The sequence below is a fragment of the Sebastes umbrosus genome, chromosome 4, assembly GCF_015220745.1.
Source record: "Sebastes umbrosus isolate fSebUmb1 chromosome 4, fSebUmb1.pri, whole genome shotgun sequence".
NCBI classification, from domain to species: Eukaryota; Metazoa; Chordata; class Actinopteri; order Perciformes; family Sebastidae; genus Sebastes; species Sebastes umbrosus.
In genome coordinates, this window is record NC_051272.1 from 7164601 (window position 1) to 7184136 (window position 19536).

Sequence of the window (19536 nt, forward strand, 5' to 3'; positions counted from 1 at the left end):
AAAAAGTATATTAATTATAAAGTGTGCCATGAATCAATTAGTTTCCCTTCATCTCCTGAATCAACTAATGTTAACGCTATTCAGTCCCAGCAAGTTGACACTTAATTCCCCAGATCCTCTTTATTTGAACCAATCTTACAGCATCCAATCAAGTCGTAGGAGAGAACCATGAAGAACTAATGTTATGTTGCTGAGCCCCAGCTCGAAAAAATGTTGTTTGCGTACAAAACTATGAGGTGGTCAACAAAAAACTAATTGTACAGTAGTATGCAAAATCTGTGGGTCAAAAAAATCAGATGGAGACGTAAATGGCATTACATTTAGTGACGAGCGCATTATGACTTGTTTAGGACTCAAAACACAAAGTTTAGGACTTGGAACTTGAGTGCAAAGACTTGAGACTAACTTGCAAAACAATGACTTGGTCCCATCTCTGCAGTCTGGAGATGTCGTGGGTCTACAAACTGCAAGTGAGACTGGATACAGCGGATTGGCCGTGCAGGATGCTGTTTAATCCTTTTTTTGTGGAGTTTCAGTCAGCGCCATCAGACCTGCAGTAAACACTGTTGCTACTGTAGTAGCTAGGAAGCTCATCAACTCATAATAAACAAACAGTTTGTCTGTAGTCCATAGTCTCCAACCCAAAAAACTTGACTTGTCTCCTGATTTAACCCAATTAAACCAAACAAACTACTAGTCTGTCTTTGTTAGCTGTGATATGATCTACTAATTGGTGAAACAAGCTGACAAGTAACAATGAGCTCTGGTCTGTTCATTAGTTGTGTAATGGACATGCAGTCACTGCTGATGAGAACAGAAGACCCCTGATGGTTCGATCACATCTCGTACAGTACAGTTTTACAGTAATTACACCACGCTGTCTCCGTCTGTCAGCTGCAACCATCGTGCAGAGCAAAGCAGTGGCCGAGCAGGGTCTGGAGGAAGGAGAGGAGGAGGAGGACCGGGGCAGGGAGGAGGTGGAGGACATGGGCCTGGGCTGGATGGAGGTCTGCTGTACGGCACTGGATCTCCACGCTGCCGAGCCAGATGTTCAGGTCAGTCCCAAGTTCTCCTGGCCCTCGAGCTACAGACAATATTTACCATAGAATCATTTTTAACTTGTGTGAATCACTTCTGCTGCCTCAGGAAGCTGCGAGCTGGGCCATTCACAATCTGTTACTGCACGGAGCCGGAGTGAACCTTTCGGAAGAGGAGCAGGGTGAGAGGTACATCTGCAGATGTTTAACACTCTTTGGCACTTTTTTGCAGTGTTATCAACTCTGTAAGCATATATACTGGTTTGTGAAATGTTAAAATATGTGTAGACTACGGTGGCCCCGAGAGCTCAACACACTGCAAAGTAAGAAAACACATGCACAAGCAAATGAAGAAACATCATTAATTTGACGACATATGCGCACCGATTACAAAAAGTGCTGTAAGAATCTGACAATGCAACGGAATCTGTTTCCAGGGGACACTAAAAAGTGATGCGTCACATTGATGTTTTTGTGTGTCATCAAGTCTGTGATGATTGATGATTTCTAAATGCTGCGCATGTGTTGTCAAATTGAAGATTTGCATGTGCTTTCTTAATTTGCAGTGCTTTGAGCTCTCAGGGCCATCGTAGTATACAGATGGAACATGGAAATTTTGTTAGCGAACAAAGAGAAAGCCAAACAGAAAAAACCCCAATGAAATTATAAATGATCTGTTAGAATCACGAAAATGCCTGAAATCTCATGAGAGATGTTTAAGAGATGTATAAAAATGTCTGATGAGAGACTGATGCCATTTGTTTGATGTTGTGTGGTTGTTCTCAGGACTCCCGTTCACAGACAGTTGATGGTGGCCATGCTGCTCCACTCCTCCTCTCCCAGTGTGTTTCAAGCTGCTACCAGTGCCATTGCCACACTCCTCACACACAATGGTGAGTCTTCAACAGTACCTATACGTATATATAATCGAATGACAGAAAACAATGTGACTGTGTGAAATGGGTTTCTTGTAGTGGTGAACCTACAGCTGTTTAGGGAGGCAGCTGTCTGTTTTCAGAGAAAAAGCTCCATTAATTCATTGTACACTACCTGCTCAGCACCGAACAGCAGACAGACTCATTTGGCGACTAGCTGGTGAATGTAGTGATGCGTTTAGGAGCTAAAGAGACAGATATTTTGCTCGGGAGTTGGTAGAGACCAAAAGCAGAACTAACAGAGCGTGAATATTGGATTTGCATTCGCCAGGTGGCCAAAAACACAAATGATAATGTTTCTCTGTAACTGCTCGGTGTGTAAATGAGCAACTGTTTGCTAACAAGTTCGCCATATCAACTTAAAAGGTGGTCAGTGTTGTGTTTCCACTGCCTCCAAAAAAAAACTGTTATCGCAGGTTTAACATCTAAGGTTCAACTATTTATTTTGTTGGCTCGTACAGTGAACGTCTGCTCTGCTCCGTTCGCAGGTAAAATGTGTTCTCTGCTGCTGTCCAGTGGCCTCCACGTCAACCTGGTGGAGATGATGAAGAGACATTCAACCTCGGCTGAAGTTTCCATCAGCGCCTGTAAACTGCTCAACCTGCTCTTCCAGGGAAGGTGGGCACAATCATGTTTGTTTTCATTCTATGACGTCCTTGTTGCTTTTAGAAAATCACGTAAATATAAAGAACAAAAAGGAAGTCAGCGTGGGAAAGAAAACTTAAGAAGACTTTATCAAAATATATTAAGTAATGAACATCAAGCAACAATATTTTCTCAAAATGAAGCCTGTCTCTCTGTGTGTCTGTAGGACGGCCAGTCTAGATGAGTTGAACATGGCCATGAGTCAGATCCTCAGCGCCATGAAGGTCCACAACTTCCAGCCAGAGGTTCAGCTGGAGGCTCTGCAGGCCAGCCTGGTCTTCCTCTCCCCAGGTAACATACATGTGCTCTTTCTGTCGGCCCAGGGGCGACCTGCCAATCAAATTTTGGTTGTACGCAGATTTTTTCCCTAGTTAGTTATATTGGTAAGCCTCTTATCTTTTACTCCAAGGTGGCTATTTCACACTTAATCCAATCACTGTTTGGCATTTTTACCCCATGTACTGTCAGTCTCACCTTGTGGGCAACCTCCGAGTCTGAGAAATGAAGCCAATGCAGAAGTGCCTTAAACTTGCATTCTTTCTAACAGCCAGCAGGGGGCGACTCCTCTGGTTGCAAAAAGAAGTCTGATTGTATAGAAGACTCTGAGAAAATGAGCCTACTTCTCACTTGATTTATTACCTCAGTATACATTGTAAACATGAGTTTATGGTCTCAATCGCTAGTTTCAAGTCTTCTTCAATACAGCATGATGTTCATTTAGTAAGTTATGGTCCCATTTAGAGTCAAATAGAAACATAAAGCAGGGGATGCTTTAGGGCGTGGCTACCTTGTGATTGACAGGTCGCTACCGGTCCAGTCGAGGAGTTTTCAGCTCATGAAAGTTACCTTTCTTAAACCTTTTTGGTCGCCTAAAAATGTCTTATTCAGCGTTCGATTGTACTTAGCTTCACCCTCTCGTGTCACTTCTGGTTGTAAAAAAAACAAAATGTCGAATTCAAGGCTTCAAAACTGTAGTCGACAAACCAATGGGTGATGTCACGGTGACTACGTCCACTTCTTATATACTTCTTATTCGTTCATGGTCTCACCCATCAGCAGCAGGCAGTTATTTTAATAAAACAAGCTCTTATAGATCTTTTTCTCTGGACTTGGTGGAGACCAAAACAGAGCTAAAAGGAGAGTGAGTATTGGACTTGGATTCAACAGGTTGACAGAAGCAACAGCCTAAATGAATGCTAATGCTGCTCCTCAATAATATGTGTCAATAATTGCAGTAAATGCTAGATTCTGTCTTCCAGTCTGTTGCTCTGCAGCTCCAAAACAAATCTATTAATACGGCTGTAATAATAGGCATTAAATTGCAATTGAGACAATCGTGCCCTGGGATCGGAAAGTTCCAGCTACATTTAATTAAGAATACAAGTTTCCATTTATATTAATGTTTCAATAAAAATGGAATAAAGCTGGTTCAGTGGAGCAGCTTGTTTTCTTTTAAATTCTATCAATGAGGTTATAGTGTACTCTTCCTCTGCTCCCAGCACTCGTAACATTCCTAATCAGATCAGTGATTGATAACAGAGCAGCTGTGTGTGTGTATGTTTGTTTCCCTCTTTGTTTTCACTTGTTTCCTTGGTGTGTTTGAATTCGCAGACAGGAGTTTAAGGGAGCACGGCGTCTCGGTCGGAGATCCCGACATGGCCGACGTGTCGCTGAAGGTCCTGAAGAACCAGTGTGTGGTGGAAGGAGCTCACACCCTCTACCTGGAGGTTCTCAACAGGGTATGAACGAACTGACCGACCACAAAATATCTCTCTAATACCCTCCATTTTCTTTGTAATGCCTCCGCGCCGGCGACCGCCGTGGCCAGAGGCATTATGTTTTGGAGTTGTCCGTCCCAGTCTTGTGAATGCGATATCTCAGGAACGCCTGGAGGCAGTTTCTTCACATTTGGGACAAACGTCCACCTGGACTCAAGGATGTCCTGATTAGATTTTGGTGGTTAAAGGTCACTGACCTCACAAAACACGTTTTTGGCCTCAACTCAATTAGGACAATTTCAGACAAATGTCTAACAGGATCAAATGATGAAGTGATGACATTTTGGACAGACATGGATGTAAACTGCAACATGACTGGTTTTACCCCCGCGACAACGTAGTCGGGGGCTATATAGCGTTCCGCATGTCCGTCCTTCCGTCCGTCCGTCCGTCCATCCGTCCGTCCGTCCGTCCGTCCGTCTTTCCGTTCGTTCGCGTTTCACACTTTCGTTTCCGTAGCAGAACTTGAAAACTATTTAACTTAGGAACTTCAAATTTGGTATGATGGTTGACAGTGTGGTCTAGTTGTGCCTTTTGGGGGTAGTAGAAGTAGAAGTCCAGAGTGCCCAAGATTTTTTGCAATTTTGGCCAAAAACTGTGCTTTTTTTCGACTTCAATTTCGTTTCCAGAGTAGAACTCAAACTCTTGTCTTCTACTGACTTTATTCTGAGGAAGGGGAGCTAATAACAAGCAAGATTGTGCTCAATAGACTAATTCCATTAGTTCCAAAAGGGCAAAACTTTTGCCTTCTTGTCGAGGCTGTAGTTCTAGTTTTTATCTGGCCTGATCTAATAAAATAAAATTACACCATTATCACAAAAGTTAAGAAGAACACAGGAGGGTAGAGCTCGGAAAACACCCTAATGGGATTTTGTTATGCTCATAAAGAGAAGCAGTGTATAGATACTCTGCCAGTACATATAGTTCTCATTCTCATTAAACAACAGCTCATCCATTCATTGTAGAAATTATACAGTAGGTTGTCTTGCAACCAGAACATTGGAAGGGTGTAATTACATTTCCAAAAAGAATTTGCCATTTGACTTCCCGAATGAATGGTGAGCATGTTTTCTTCCCAATGTGGTTGTTTGGTACCCCGCTGCCCGAGGGCAGGGTGGTAAACACTGACAAAAACTGCTTCTGAAAATGGTAGAAAAAAGGCATCACATGTCAGTGGGGAAGTCAAAAACCAATAACCAACCTGCTTTTTTTTTTTTTTTTTCATATTAAGAGTTTTGTTCCAAAATTAGATATAAACCATCAACAATAGTTTCTAGTCACAATGACAGCTATATCACAAAGTAAAGTAACTTATAGACAGCAAGCTATGAATGGTAAAGCATGAAGTTTAAAGGTACAGTGTGTAGGATTTGACGGCATCTAGCGGTGTGCAACCAACTGAGTACGCCTCCGCTCACTCCTCCCTTTCCAAGACTGCGGTAATGTGAGCAGCCGAGTGTAAAACCGTGATAATGCTGTTCACTTCGCTCAGAAGCCATCTTGACCATAATAACACTACTTTAGGAGCAGACAAGCAAATGTATTGTGAACTGTATTTCTTAACCTGTTGTTTTTTGTTGTCATGTAATAACCTACAGTATATCGTAATATTTTTACAAAGATGTTTGTTAGTTAGCTGCAGACACAGTAAATACCTTCAACCAGGATGATGTTTGTGTCTGTGTGCAGTTCATCAGCAGCCCGACCATCCAGAAATGTGGTCTGAAGGTGCTGTCTGCTCTGGCTGACTGCTCCGGTGCAGTGGACTTGCTCTGCCAGCAGGGGGCGATAGACACAGTGCTGCATACACTACAGATGTTCCCACATGAACGAGGTACAGTACATACAACTGTCATTCATAAACAACAGCAAATTAGATTTTTGTCCATTTTAGCATTGAATTGGAGAGGAAAACATCAGCTAAACGTTGTCATATCATTGATTTGCAACCCGTATCTTAAAAAGGATTCACAACAGGATAACATAGAAACTTGAATGTACAGTTTTTGGATAGAGGAATTAGAAACCCATCTCAACAGTAAAAATATTATTATTTCTCTATTAAAGATGATTAATTATGCTTTCACTATCTTGCCTACTTCCTCCAGAGATACACTACTGGGGTCTGACCCTGCTCAACTACCTCGTATCCAAGAAGAAGCTGTCGAGAATGAACGTACCCATTCTAGCCTCCGTTGTGGTCGCCTCGCTCATCCAGTACAGAGAAGACTCTGAGATGCTCCTGAAGGTGACCTTTGAACCCAAAATACATGTTAAATGAGTGCTGAACCCAAATCAGTATTTAGATTCCTGAACACCACAACTCTACAGAAACTCAAAGAGATTCAATTATTTTAGAGTTAGCAGCTCTTTGAAGCAGAGTGACCAACTTCAACATTTTAACTTCTGAGAATCAAACACAAATTAAGTCAAAATGTCACATATATATTGGGTTGTATGAGGTACTTATCCATAATCAGTGTATTACCTAAAGTAGATGACGGTCGGCACGCCCCCAGTTTGGAGAAACAGACAGGAGTACCAGCATGGGAGCCAAACAATGTACTGCTGTGGACGGAGGCAGCAGCAAAACTTATTTTAGACACCTAAAAGAATCAATATTAGTTTAATTGTACGCTATATTTAGAATATTTTCACTGCTTTACCTTGCTGTCAGACAGCCCTTTCTGACGGGAGTGAGCCGTTATCTACCCTCTTTTCAAAGCCACCAGACTCCTTTTGACAAAAACAGTAATTTTACCTGGCAGAGCACGGGAGTTGCTGGTTATTGTGTGACTTTGGTGTTTTAAATTGTTAGTTTGGATTCATCAAAGTCACACAATATCATGAATGATTTGTTTTTTTGTCAGGGAGTCTGGTGATGAGTCTTGATGTTATTGATTGCTCCACTCACCTAAGGATCGAGGGTGTTGTATGCTGTACAGATTATAAAGCCCTTTGAGGCTAATTTGTGTATTATGACTTTATACTATATACTGTAAGTAAAAACTTCTCTTAACTGACTTCTCTCTGGTTGTGCGTCCCGCAGTGTTTTCAGGTGGCTTTGAGGATGCTGGACGCCTGTTCAGGAGCGGCTGCTGAACTGCAGAGAGAAGACTTTGACAGGCAGATCTTCCAACAGCTCAGAGAGGAGACTCCTGACCAGAGCAGCAACGCTGTGAGTTAGTTAGACACGACAAAACCACAATCTCCTTTTTTCAGTTTATCTTTCTCTCTTTTCTCATCACAGACTGTAATCAGAGGTCCTCTGCACTCTTGAAAACTGAATTTACAGTTCAAGTTCCAAACAAATACAATTTAAAAAAGCCTTTTAAGGATTTTTGATGAGTATTTGAAAGTGCTGTTTTCCAAAAGAACCAAGGCGGCGTTTTTCCTCTGATTCTTGATTTTTTTCCAGTTTGATCTGCTGCCATAAATGATGTAACTGAATGGAAATAGGAGGAGTTTCAGTCTCAGTCACATACTGAGTATCAGCAGGCAGTCATGTTGACACACTGCACTGTACTACACACAGGAACGTACAGTACAAAAGGGCCGTGCAGGACATACCAGACATGCTTGAATAAGTTAGGGATAATGGCCGACGGGGTGTCCATTATCAGGAAGTAATGGAAGACGTAGAGGCCTGCGCAGAGGACGGTTGCCTCCGTGAATTCAATTAATTCCTGATTATGGAAACCTCAAAGGGCCTTATGCCGCTCATACCATGGTCACTTGCCAAAGAGTTATTTATATTTTTGATGCGTTTTGCAACCAAAACGTTACCAAATGTGTCCCAGTTTATTTCTTGTTGCGGTGTATTTGAATGACATCAGCTGACAGGAAGTAAACGTGGACCCAAGCTGTTGCCTAGCAATGCAATTCCATTGAAACAGTCTATTGGTCCTTCAGATGGGGTCGTGTTTACGAGAAGAGTCCATATGAATCTTGTGGTATTCACAACCTCGTAAGTGGAAAGTTTCTGAAAGCTCAGAGTTCACGGGTTGCGATGTGTTTGTTGACGTTGTCAGAAATGGCGGAGGCCGTGGAAGTTCATTTTATGGTGCATAATAAGTTAATATATTTAAATTGAGTTTTTCTTCGGAGTTTTGGAATATGATTTAGGAAAATGTTGATATTCCCAACGGCCTCATCTTTTTCCTCTGTCATGATGCCTTTGCATTTGTTGTGTTGTGTTACTCGCTTGCTAAATTGTTAGCCTCTGTGGCTTCTAGACGCCGACAGTAACGTTAATACTGCCGTTGCTTAGCAGCGGTGTTCTCACGACTTAACCACTTGAACGCCAAGCATATCGTGTACACGACTTCCCATGTTGTAAACACCAGCTCACGAGTTTCATTTGAAGGCAGCATTAGTCCTTCGGTGTTGCATTATTTTGTTTTTTAATTGATGGAAACCCTGCAGCCAATCAGAATCCAGTATTCACACAGACCATGGTATAATGTTCAGATTAAGCATATAGACGTCTTGTCTACTTCTTGTAAAGTTCTTAGAAAAGGTCTTTCCAAGAAAGACTGGAAACCTTCACCATAATCTAATGAACTCATTTGTACAGGAACACGTTTAACTTTCTCTCTTTCCTCTCTGTCTGCTGTCCAGCTGCGTAAGTCGGTGTGTCTGGCTCTGTCTAAGATGTGGTGCGACTCGCAGCTTCACTACAGCATGCTGGAAAAGGCCTGCAAGGACGGAGACGCCACGTTGGCCGAGTGTCTGATCGAGCTGGGTGCCGACATCAACGGGAAGACCAAAACAGAATCTCTCATCTACCAGGTCAGAGGTCACAAAATGTCACAAAAAAAATACAGTAGTTCATTTGTCAAATGTTGGCATGCTGACTTTAGCATTTAGCTCAAACCACCACTGTGGCTAAGCACAGCCTCACAGAGCATGGTTGTAGGCACTTCTGGTTTGGACAATTTTTAAACTACAAACCTGGAAAAAATATATATCTAATTAGTCAATCAGCATAGTATGGTTGTTTGTCAGTAAATAAGTAGAAATACTAAATATTTTCTGCTTCTCCAATGTGAGGATTTGCTGCTTTTCTCTGTTTCATTTGATTGTAAATTGAATTTTTCTGCTGTTGATGGGACAAAATAGGCAATTTAGATTTTTAAAATTTTGAAAACATTACTTTAAGCACTGGTAAGTTGTAAGGGACATTTGTTAATATTTGGTAGATATTTTATAGACTAATAAATAAAGCTGGAAATAATTTGAAAAATGTTTATTGCAGTGCCAATATGATACTTGAGTTTCAGTAAATACATTTACAATACTTGTTAACTTACTTTGAGATATATGAACATGTTTTTTTGTTACAAAACCCAACAACTTTATCTAAATAAAATAGTTTAAAATTGCCAAATTTCTTGTTTGAATTAAGAAATATTTCATGAAAGACAAGAAGATTACGAATGTGATCAGACATTTGATGCAGGCTTTTGGTACTTGACACTCGCTGCTAATGACATATTTCAAACTGTACCAAATGGCCTCTCTGCTGTCGTTTTCAGGTGTGTGAGAGAGGCGGACCTCTGGAACTGGTGGAGCTGCTGCTCAGCCGAGGTGCCCACGAGCAGCACCTGCGCAGGGCTCTGGCTGTGAGCGTGAAGCGGGGCGAAGGACCCACCGTCATCCAGCTGCTGGGCCGTCTGGGTCTGGACCTCAACAACAGCGCCCTCTGCCTCGGAGGCTTCAGGCTGGGCCGCCTGGACGCCGCCTGGCTCAGCCCCTTGCTGGCTGAAAGAGGCCGAACATACAGCCTCCGATACAACAACAGTAAGGAGGAGTTGTTGCTTTTCTCTGTTTTACAACACTGTAAATAATCATTTGAAGGCGACTTTTCTGACGTTTTCCCAGACTAAACAGTTGATCAGTTATTTGAAAAGAATAATTAATATTTGGAATTAATATTTAGTTGCAGCACTGTCTTGATCGTCTATGTACTGTGTTCTGTCTTTAAGGTAAAGGCATGAGTTTGGCGAGGTGCATTCAGTCTTTCCAGAGGTCCAAGAGTATCAGTGGTCCTCCTAGGTCTCTGGGCGACCCCTGTCTGACCTCTGGCTACATTTCCGACTCCAGCGACGACTCCAGCTTTAGCTTATTCTCCATGGATGACAGTTTATTTCTCAACGACGACATGGAGAGTGACGGTAAGGTTTATAGACCTCAGACTTTTCTGCCACACAGAGCACAATCAGGGGTTAAATTAACTTATGAATTCATATGATCCACTGTGGAGTTGCAACACAGGCAGCAAATGTCCATGTTGCATGTTGAAGTGGAACTTTATTAGATTTATACGCCGGCAGTGCTGTTCAGACAAACAATGTAATTCTACTACAGACTGAACTGAGGAGAAATAATCTGTTAAACTGTCAAACTGTAGTTCTTTTGTGCTCCAGCAGTTGAAGCAGTAACATCTCTTCACTGTAACGTTGTTGTTCACTATATTATCATACACAGTAACATCCTGTGATTAACATTATGTCATCCATCTTTACTCTTTACAGTCACAATGATTTAGTTATAGATGCTTCTGACGTGTGATTAGTCTCGATTTATTCTTACCGAGTGTAGTGATGTTTCATTAGTGATCCGTTTCGTCGTTGGACATGTGACCGCTTACTTCAGAAGCAAGTTAAATGTTTGTTGTTTCTTCGTGACTGTAGCTTGAAAAGTAGACATTTTAGTGCATGTTTATTGTCAATAAGTTGATCAAATAGATGTGATTTTATAGTGCTTCACATGATAAAAATATGTGTTTGTAAAAAGATTCATCCTCATATGCATCTGTCTGGAAGCTGCTCTTTTAGCTCATTGGTCTCAGGCTATAAAGAAACAAATTGTAATTCAATTGGATTAGTTTGATTAAAAAAAAATGCAATTAAAAGTTGCATGTATTGCAGAGGCAGCCCTCCGCAGGCCAAAATTGGGAGAAAACGGGGAAAATCCTAGCATGTAAATAATAATTGAAGAATAAACAAATAAAAAAAATGGGGGCTTTGAGTACCAACATTTTTTATATTGCAATGATAATCTGTAACCTTCGAAAATTAGACTACATGAAACAGGGAGCGGTAACAAACATTGTTCTACTGAACCTCAAACTGAGAGCATATGACCTGGTTTCTGATGATTTCTTGTTGTTTGCCTTCTGATGATAATGTCCTTCTCATGGTGTGCTTTTCCTTTTGTAGGGAGTGATTCAGTGTCAGGGGTTTTGTCTCCAATGCCGCATAATACCTCGGAAGAAGAGTTGAGGTCCCTCAAAAGGAAGCAGGGACGCCGCAGACATGGCAGTGCAGAGGTAAAACCTCCTCATTAAAAGGGATAATTCAGGTGTTTTGAAGTGGGGTTGTATGAGGTACTTATCCATAGTCAGTGTATTACCTACAGTAGATGATGTGTGTGACTTTGGTTAGTTCGGATTCACCAAAGTCACACAATAACACAAACTAACTAACCGATCAGTGCATTGGTAGACCAGCAACTCCCGTGTTCTGTGAGGTAAAATTAATGTTTTTGTCAATGGAGTCTGGTGGCTTTGGTGAGAGCATAGATAACAGCTTCAGTTCACCGTCAGAAAGAGCAGTCTGACGGCGAGGTAAAGCTGTGAAAATATTCTAGATATAGCGTATACTTAAACTGATATTGTACTCTTGTCTGTTTGTCCAATCTGAGGGCGTCCATCTACTGTAGGTAATACACTGAATATGGATAAGTATCTCACACAACCGCACTTCAAAACACCAGAACTATCCCTTTAACATCTTGTGTCAGAACATTGTTTTCATGGGACTGCGTTAAAATGAACATCATAAAGAACAGATGTTATTACTCTTAAGTGAAAGATATCCTTTCCTTTCAGTCTCTCTCTTAGTAGTAGATCTGTAAATCCCACCCAGATGTATTTCTGTTCCCTCACTGTTGTTTTTGTTTTCTCTCTGGTGTTTTTTTCTCTCTTCTCCAGAATGGTCCAACTGAGTATGAACACAGCGAGCATGTACACAGGAGATATGGAAGGACTGGCTCAGGCCAAAAAGGTTTCTTCATCAGATTCAATTCAGTTCAACTTTATTCTCATTCTGTCAAACACAGCTGCATGAAAACATGACATGACCAACAAATGTGGATGGTTTCATTGTTATATGACAGTTAAATCAGTGACAGTCCCTTAACTGATAAAGTCATTTAAAGTTATTATCTCGAAGGTCTCAGTTTTGTTCTCTTTGGCGGCACCTATGGCGATAAATGTGGTAATCGCAGGTGTGTTTTTGGATCTCACTTCCCACAGATTCAAACAGTGACGCAGTGATCAGTGATTTTTCCCAGGAATGTCGCCACAGACCCCCCGTTCATAATACTTCATATGCAAGGGCTTTCATCAGTGGGCCATAGGCTCAATCGCCATGGTGTTACCTCATTTGGAGATAGCTAGTGACTTAACAGACATTTATTTAAATGAAAATCTTCGAGATTATTACTTTAAGTAGTTCATAAGAAAATTGCAAAAATTTTCAAAAATGCCTTCTCACAAGATTAAAGGAACAGTGTGTAACATTTCGGGGGATCTATTAGCAGAAATATTAGCCGCAGTTCTCCCCCAAATGCTTGTGAACCTGCAGTAACGTGAGCCGCAGAGTGTAAAACCGTGGTACCGCCGTCTGCTCCTAAAGTAGTGTTATTATGGTAAGGATGGCCTCTGAGCGAGGCGAACGACATTACCACGGTTTTTCACTCGCCGACTCACGTTACCGCAGTCATGCAAAAGGGAGGAGTGAGCGGAGGGGTACTCAGTTGGTTGTAATCTGCAACAACACCACTAGATGCTGCCAAATCCTACACACTGTACCTTTAAGTGCAAGAAGTTTTCGTTTTTTAAAAGGTTTATCAGAGCAGCAATGTCTTAATATAGTAAACTCAAAACGTCTTCCTCAACACGTCATTATGTGGCTGTTGAAGCTCCTGACTTATGACAGTCTTTCCATCAGATCGTAGCTAATGATTTGTCCCCTCCTCAGGGTTCGGATCTGGTGACAGCTCTGCCAAAGAGAGAGAGAGGATTCGCCTGCTGGACCTGTCGGGTAACGAGTTGGACTCTCTGTCCTGTCTGATGGATGATGGCTTCGTCCAGCAGCAGCTGGGGCATCTCCTCCGCCTGGACCTGAGCCACAACAGTCTGCTGGAGTTCCCCGCAGCTCTCTGCCAGGTAATGCGTCCGATCTGTGCCGAAATCATCGATATATCAAAAGATAAAAAAGGAAACGTACACTGACACTTTGATTGTTTCTCATTTGGCAGAGTTTGAGGAGTCTGACTCGACTGGACCTGCAGGGCAACCAGCTCCAGTCGCTGCCGGTGGAGCTGCTGTCCCTGCTCTCACTGAGCATGCTTAACGTCTCTCGTAACTGTGTGGGTCCCCTACTGACCTTTGACCCCGCTGTCACCTGCCCATCACTGCGGCAGCTCAATCTGTCTTTCAACAAAATCACCGCGTTCCCTCACGAGCTGGGCCGCGCCATGGATCAACTGGAGGAGCTGTTCATGGAGGGGTAGGCTGCTGGTTTCAATACTCACATGAGCAGAGAAATAGGCCGGTCACGATTTAACTGCTTTTGTTGGACCACGCAGAAATAATTGCAATAAACAATATTATTGTAATTTCCAGACCATTTTATGCCACTGATATAATGATAATATAATAGCATAATAATGCAAGTACACCCTTGAAGAGTTCTGTCATACTTCAACAAGGCCGTATGATACTCTATGTGTTTACTATCGTTCAACATACTTTTATGTGAATAAACAGAAGTATGTATCTTTTCGGACGCACTGAGCAGTAATTTACGTCGTCACTTCCTGAGAGCCTCCTTGTCGGTTGGAGACTTGTAACCATGGTAACCTGTGCCAACTTCATGTGACCCAAACGACGAACTGTGAGAATCAAAGTCTGAGTTATTTTTAAATATATATTACACCAAGCAAAGTGAAATCTTATACTGACGGTTAAATTGAAGCGTCATTGATGTTACAGAGCTGTCCGTCAACGTCCGTTATGAATAATTATGCCGCCGTAGTGTCCAGCATTGCATACTGTAATATTTCACCGGAAATAGTATGGAATTCACGTACTAGTAGTTTCATACTAATACGATTTTCTCTGGACTTTTGTATTTCAGAAAGAAGGAAATATGGACATTAAGAAATTATGAAATTTGATTTAAACAATTTATTGCATAGCAGAAATGCTTTGAGAATGTCTCCAGTGATTATGGGGTATTTCCTGAGATGGGCCTACGCATGGGTTAATGGGTTATATAATGACTTCTACTGTGTATTGAATTGTGGCTTCTGGTCTGAACATCAGTACAGAAATATAATTAGATTGTTGTCTGCTGTAAATCCAAATCATTCATCAATCATCACCATTATTTATTTTTTAGTCGGATATGTGTGGGTAGAGAGAGAGAGAGAGAGAGAGAGGGGTATGACGTACAACAAAGGTCCCATGGCTAGAATCGAACCCGGGACGTTGCGGTTATGGCACGCACCGTAAACACTTGGCCTGAGATACCCTAAACAAACTATTGCTGTGCTGTACAAGTGGCCAGAGGCATTACTACTGTAGAAAGCACTCAAATGCTGCACAATCATCTTTGTTGTAAATGTTTGATTTAATATTAATCATGAGGATGCATGTGCAGGATTTTTGTTTTCAAGTAAGAGTATTAATTCATAAGAAAAAAGAAAAAATGTATAAAAATGCCCCATTTCACAATGTTAAGAAATCCTTCAAAAATAAAAATGTTTTGTTGAAGACAGTAAACATGTTTTTGAGATGTTCTGCTCTCTAACAAATAGACTAACAAACAGGATTGAGAAATAATTAATAATTAGCCTCTAATTCCCCTCCACACAGTCATAAATGTCACCCTTTTGTATTCTTCATGTCAAATCAGGTTCCTCAGCAGAAACAACGATGTTATTTTATAACGGCATCATGCATCCACATGTCTAATTGCAGAATGGTGACAAGACAACTGATATTTTTCTTTTTTTCTCTTCTCAGTAACAGTATAACGGAGCTGTGTGTGCCTCTGATTCTGCCGGAGATCAAGCTGCTCGATGTGAGCAAGAACAGCGTGGAGAATATTTCTCCAGACTTCCTGACCGGCTGCCCCAAACTGGAAACTTTCAGTGCCTCCATGAACAAAATCTGTGAGTACTATCACCTGATTATTAGATTAAAAAAAAAGAAAATCTGCCATTAACCAACATTGGGCCTTCTTTGTCTGCGAACCATGTACTCTGGAATCAAGCACCATGTGACTAAGATTATATTAAATATATTATTATATGGACCGACCAGGCAAATTAACAGGTTTAGGGGATATTTAAGCAAAACAGATGTCCCTCCAAAACACATTAGAATCACAGTCTCAATATAATACTGATGCCTATACATGACCTACATAACTAAAAAAGACCATCAGTGAGAAGATTGGCTTTTTCTATATAGTCAATATTAATGCTTGTCATCGGTGCCACCGGGGAGGCATGGGAGAACCAGAACCAGGACTGAGCGGGGCAGACAGTCAGACCATGCTGCAGTAAAATTAGAGATTTTTGTAAGGGAATCTGGTGCTCGGAAACGCTACCGCTTTTGTCCATGAGGACCGACAAAATCAACATAAAATGAAAGTGCCTCGTACATGTAGTAACTTTAAAACACCCCGTTCAGGTCAGTCCAGACAAAATTTAGAGTCAGAGATATCAGAGATTGGTTTCATAGGACAGTTAATTTATTTGAAGAATGGTACCTTGAATTATTCAGTGTTGAATTTCAGGCAAGGAATTTTCTCCAAAATGAGACGAACAGTTGTCCTACCTTCATATTTTGTGATGTGGAGACACAGAAACATGTTTACTGTCCTCTCCAGGTTCCCTTTCAAATCTCCCATCCAAGATCACGGCACTGAAACTAGCAAACAACAGCTTCACTTGTATTCCGGAGGCCATACTTAATCTCCCAAAGTAAGTCACACAGTTTCCACATTTCTAATGTTTGCATCCCTCTTCTTATGGTACAAACACTTATTTCTCATACTTGTATGTGTCCAGCTTGCGGTCGGTGGACATGAGAACCAACAGCATTGCCGCTCTGCCCGGCCCGGGTCTCTGGGAGTCCAGCAACCTCAGAGAGCTGATGTTCAGTCAGGACTGTATCAAAGTTCTGGATCTGAGTGGGCCGATCTACAAATGGACCAGACTGGAGAAACTCCACCTGAGTGACAACAAGCTCACTGAGGTAAAAGTTTATCATGAGTCTTTATCATCGTTGTTCTAACACCGTTGCTAATCAGTATCAAACTACTGAATGCTGTGAAAGTACAGTATGTCCTGGTGTATTGATTGCATTGTCTCTGTTCAGATCCCTCCACAGATCGGCCTGTTGGAAGGTCTGACCTCTCTGGACGTGAGTCGTAACGCTAACCTGCGGTCCTTCCCCGACGAGATGGGGAAACTGAGCCGACTGTGGGACCTGCCGCTGGACGGCCTTCGACTCCAGCTGGACCTCAAACACATCGGCAGCAAAACCAAAGACATTGTCAGGTCAGCGGCTTTACAAACCTGAGCTTTTATTGTGAAGATATTAATATTAAATGCTCTTTCTGCTATTTTCACAGTTCACTCCAGTTTTGAATAAATAGAATAATAAATAAATCTCATAATAAATACCTCTCTCCCAGGTTCCTGCAGCAGCGACTGAAGAAGGCAGTGCCGTACTACCGGATGAAGCTCATCGTGGTGGGGAATGCTGGCAGCGGGAAAACCACCCTGATCCAGCAACTGATGAAGCTGAAGCGCTCACAGTTGAACTCGAAGCGGGTCGCCGTTGGCATCGACGTGCGGGACTGGACCATCAGGGAGCGGGACAAGAAGATGGTGCTGAACGTCTGGGACTTCTCAGGTCTGTATCTAAAATGATTTCATTTTTCTTCCTCAGGTTAACTCAAAAGTCATCGACAGTAGGTAGTTACGGTAGTTATTCTTAGGAGAAGATTATTATAGAGTATGTACATGATTCCAAGCATATTGTAAGACACTGATCACACATTTGAGAGAGAGGTGTGTAGGTATCCTATTCAGCTGGTGTGATTTGGTTTCACTTCCTGCTTCTTTACCACACAGGTGGAGAAGAGTTCAGTGGCTCTCACCCTCACTTCCTGACGTCCAGAGCTCTCTACCTGGTGGTCTACAACCTCAGCAAAGGAGCCAGTCAGGTGGACGCCCTCAAGCCATGGCTCTTCAACATCAAAGTGAGTCTCAGATTAGTTCTAATGAATAGCTGTTGAGGTCAGAGTGGAGTGTTGTTTCCCCCTTTAGTCATCACAAGATGATTCTGACGCCGCTTGCCTTGTATTAAGCCTGCAGTGGAGGACCTTATCAAATTATACTTTGCAATCGGATAGCAGTAAGGAAATACTTGTGACTTTAGCCCAGAATCACCATATCATCATAAGCATCCAGACTTTGAAGAGACATTGCAGTGAATTGGGCCCATTCAGAAGAAAACAACATACTGATTTGAGTTTTTTTCTTGTAAAATGTACCACTTCAGTCTCGAAACGGTGTCACATCATTGGCAGACACTTCTTTTAAGATGAAAATGTTTTGGAAACCACAGCTAACTTTGAAATGTAAATAATGTACATGTGTAGATATTATTCCTCTTTTGACAAATCCTCGTACTCTTGTTTACTTCAGGCCATGGCCTCTCAGTCCCCGGTCATCCTGGTGGGAACCCACACAGATGTGAGCGATGATCTGCAACTTCAGGCCTGCCTGACCAAGATCAGGGAGGAGCTGCTGAACCACCAGGGCTTCCCCGCCATCAGGGACTACCACATGGTCTCCGTCTGCGAGGAATCTGACGCCATGGCCAAGCTGCGCAAGGCCATCGCCAGGGAGGTCACCAGCTTCAAGGTAAAAGGACACAAACAGCAGATTAAACCTTTTCTTTTATCCATCTCTCCTCTGTCTTCATCTTATCACCTCCTCCCTCTTCCTCAGATCCAGGGCCAGCCTGTGATGGGCCAGCTGGTTCCAGACAGCTACGTGGAGCTGGAGCGCCGGGTTCTGCAGGAGAGAACCAGGGTTCCCCCAGAGTTCCCCGTCCTCAGGCACCATGAGCTGCTGCAGCTCATCCAGGAGAGTCAGCTGCAGCTGGAGGAAGCTGAGCTGCCCCACGCCGTCCACTTCCTCAGTGAAGCCGGTCAGTCTGAGTCACCATCACACCGGCCTTTACATTACCTTGATACGCCTTTAATTTAATATAGCGTCCTCATTTATCTTAGCAAGATAATACCTCAAGTCTCCAGGATCAACAATATATCTGACCAAGCCTGGTTCTTTTCTTCTCCTCCTCCTCTGTCACTGAAGGGGTTTTACTGCACTTTGATGATCCTGCACTTCAGCTCCAAGAGCTCTACTTCATCGACCCACAGTGGCTGTGCAACATCATCTCCCAGGTAGCTTCATCTGAACACACGGAGACAATCACACATGCTTCAGGCCAACTGAGCTGATTCTGCTTAGCAACAACAAACAAAGCAACACTTTCAGATCAGATCTGGTTTTGGATTTGTGGCTGATGCTGAAAATAAGACCGCATCTTACAGTTTTATCTAAACTAGGAAACAAATCTATTTATCACTTTTACTTTAGTGCACAACTTTTTCTGTCCTACTTGTTAATATATCTACAAGCACTCTACTTGAGCACATTTAGATATAAAAATGAAATAAAAAGCTTTGTAAATTACCAAAAAAACATTTATTTAATCCAACCATGTGGCAGTACCTCTACCTAATCCAGGTGTTGTCTGTTCAACGTGTAGAAACTGACATCGAAGAGCTGTGGCTTCTGGGAGCCTCCTAAAGGAGTTGTTCAGCGCTCGATGGTGGAGAAGTTTCTCTTTGAGACCAAATGTTTCCCCAAGAGCCACCTGACGCAGTTCTTCAAGCTGCTGGAGAAGTTTCAGATCGCTCTACCCTTCGGCGAGGACCAGCTGCTGGTACCCAGCAGGTATGTTGTAAATGTGCAGCTACA

General features: G+C 42.3%; 1 protein-coding gene across 5 annotated transcripts in view; it reads left to right on the forward strand.

The window, feature by feature from the left end:
• Positions 1-19536, forward strand: part of lrrk2 (leucine-rich repeat kinase 2) — a 42291-nt gene that overhangs the window by 12296 nt on the left and 10459 nt on the right. For all 5 annotated transcript variants that reach the window (XM_037766727.1, XM_037766726.1, XM_037766728.1 and 2 more), the window contains 26 exons: positions 895-1055; positions 1147-1226; positions 1824-1930; positions 2461-2590; positions 2784-2908; positions 4229-4356; positions 6085-6229; positions 6504-6643; positions 7445-7573; positions 9016-9186; positions 9933-10197; positions 10383-10571; positions 11619-11728; positions 12392-12464; positions 13443-13630; positions 13723-13973; positions 15494-15642; positions 16365-16458; positions 16546-16732; positions 16856-17037; positions 17175-17395; positions 17617-17744; positions 18193-18411; positions 18499-18700; positions 18868-18956; positions 19325-19512. In XM_037766727.1, the coding sequence (XP_037622655.1) occupies positions 895-1055; positions 1147-1226; positions 1824-1930; positions 2461-2590; positions 2784-2908; positions 4229-4356; positions 6085-6229; positions 6504-6643; positions 7445-7573; positions 9016-9186; positions 9933-10197; positions 10383-10571; positions 11619-11728; positions 12392-12464; positions 13443-13630; positions 13723-13973; positions 15494-15642; positions 16365-16458; positions 16546-16732; positions 16856-17037; positions 17175-17395; positions 17617-17744; positions 18193-18411; positions 18499-18700; positions 18868-18956; positions 19325-19512 (4051 nt within the window). The remainder of the gene's footprint in view (positions 1-894; positions 1056-1146; positions 1227-1823; positions 1931-2460; positions 2591-2783; positions 2909-4228; positions 4357-6084; positions 6230-6503; positions 6644-7444; positions 7574-9015; positions 9187-9932; positions 10198-10382; positions 10572-11618; positions 11729-12391; positions 12465-13442; positions 13631-13722; positions 13974-15493; positions 15643-16364; positions 16459-16545; positions 16733-16855; positions 17038-17174; positions 17396-17616; positions 17745-18192; positions 18412-18498; positions 18701-18867; positions 18957-19324; positions 19513-19536) is intronic.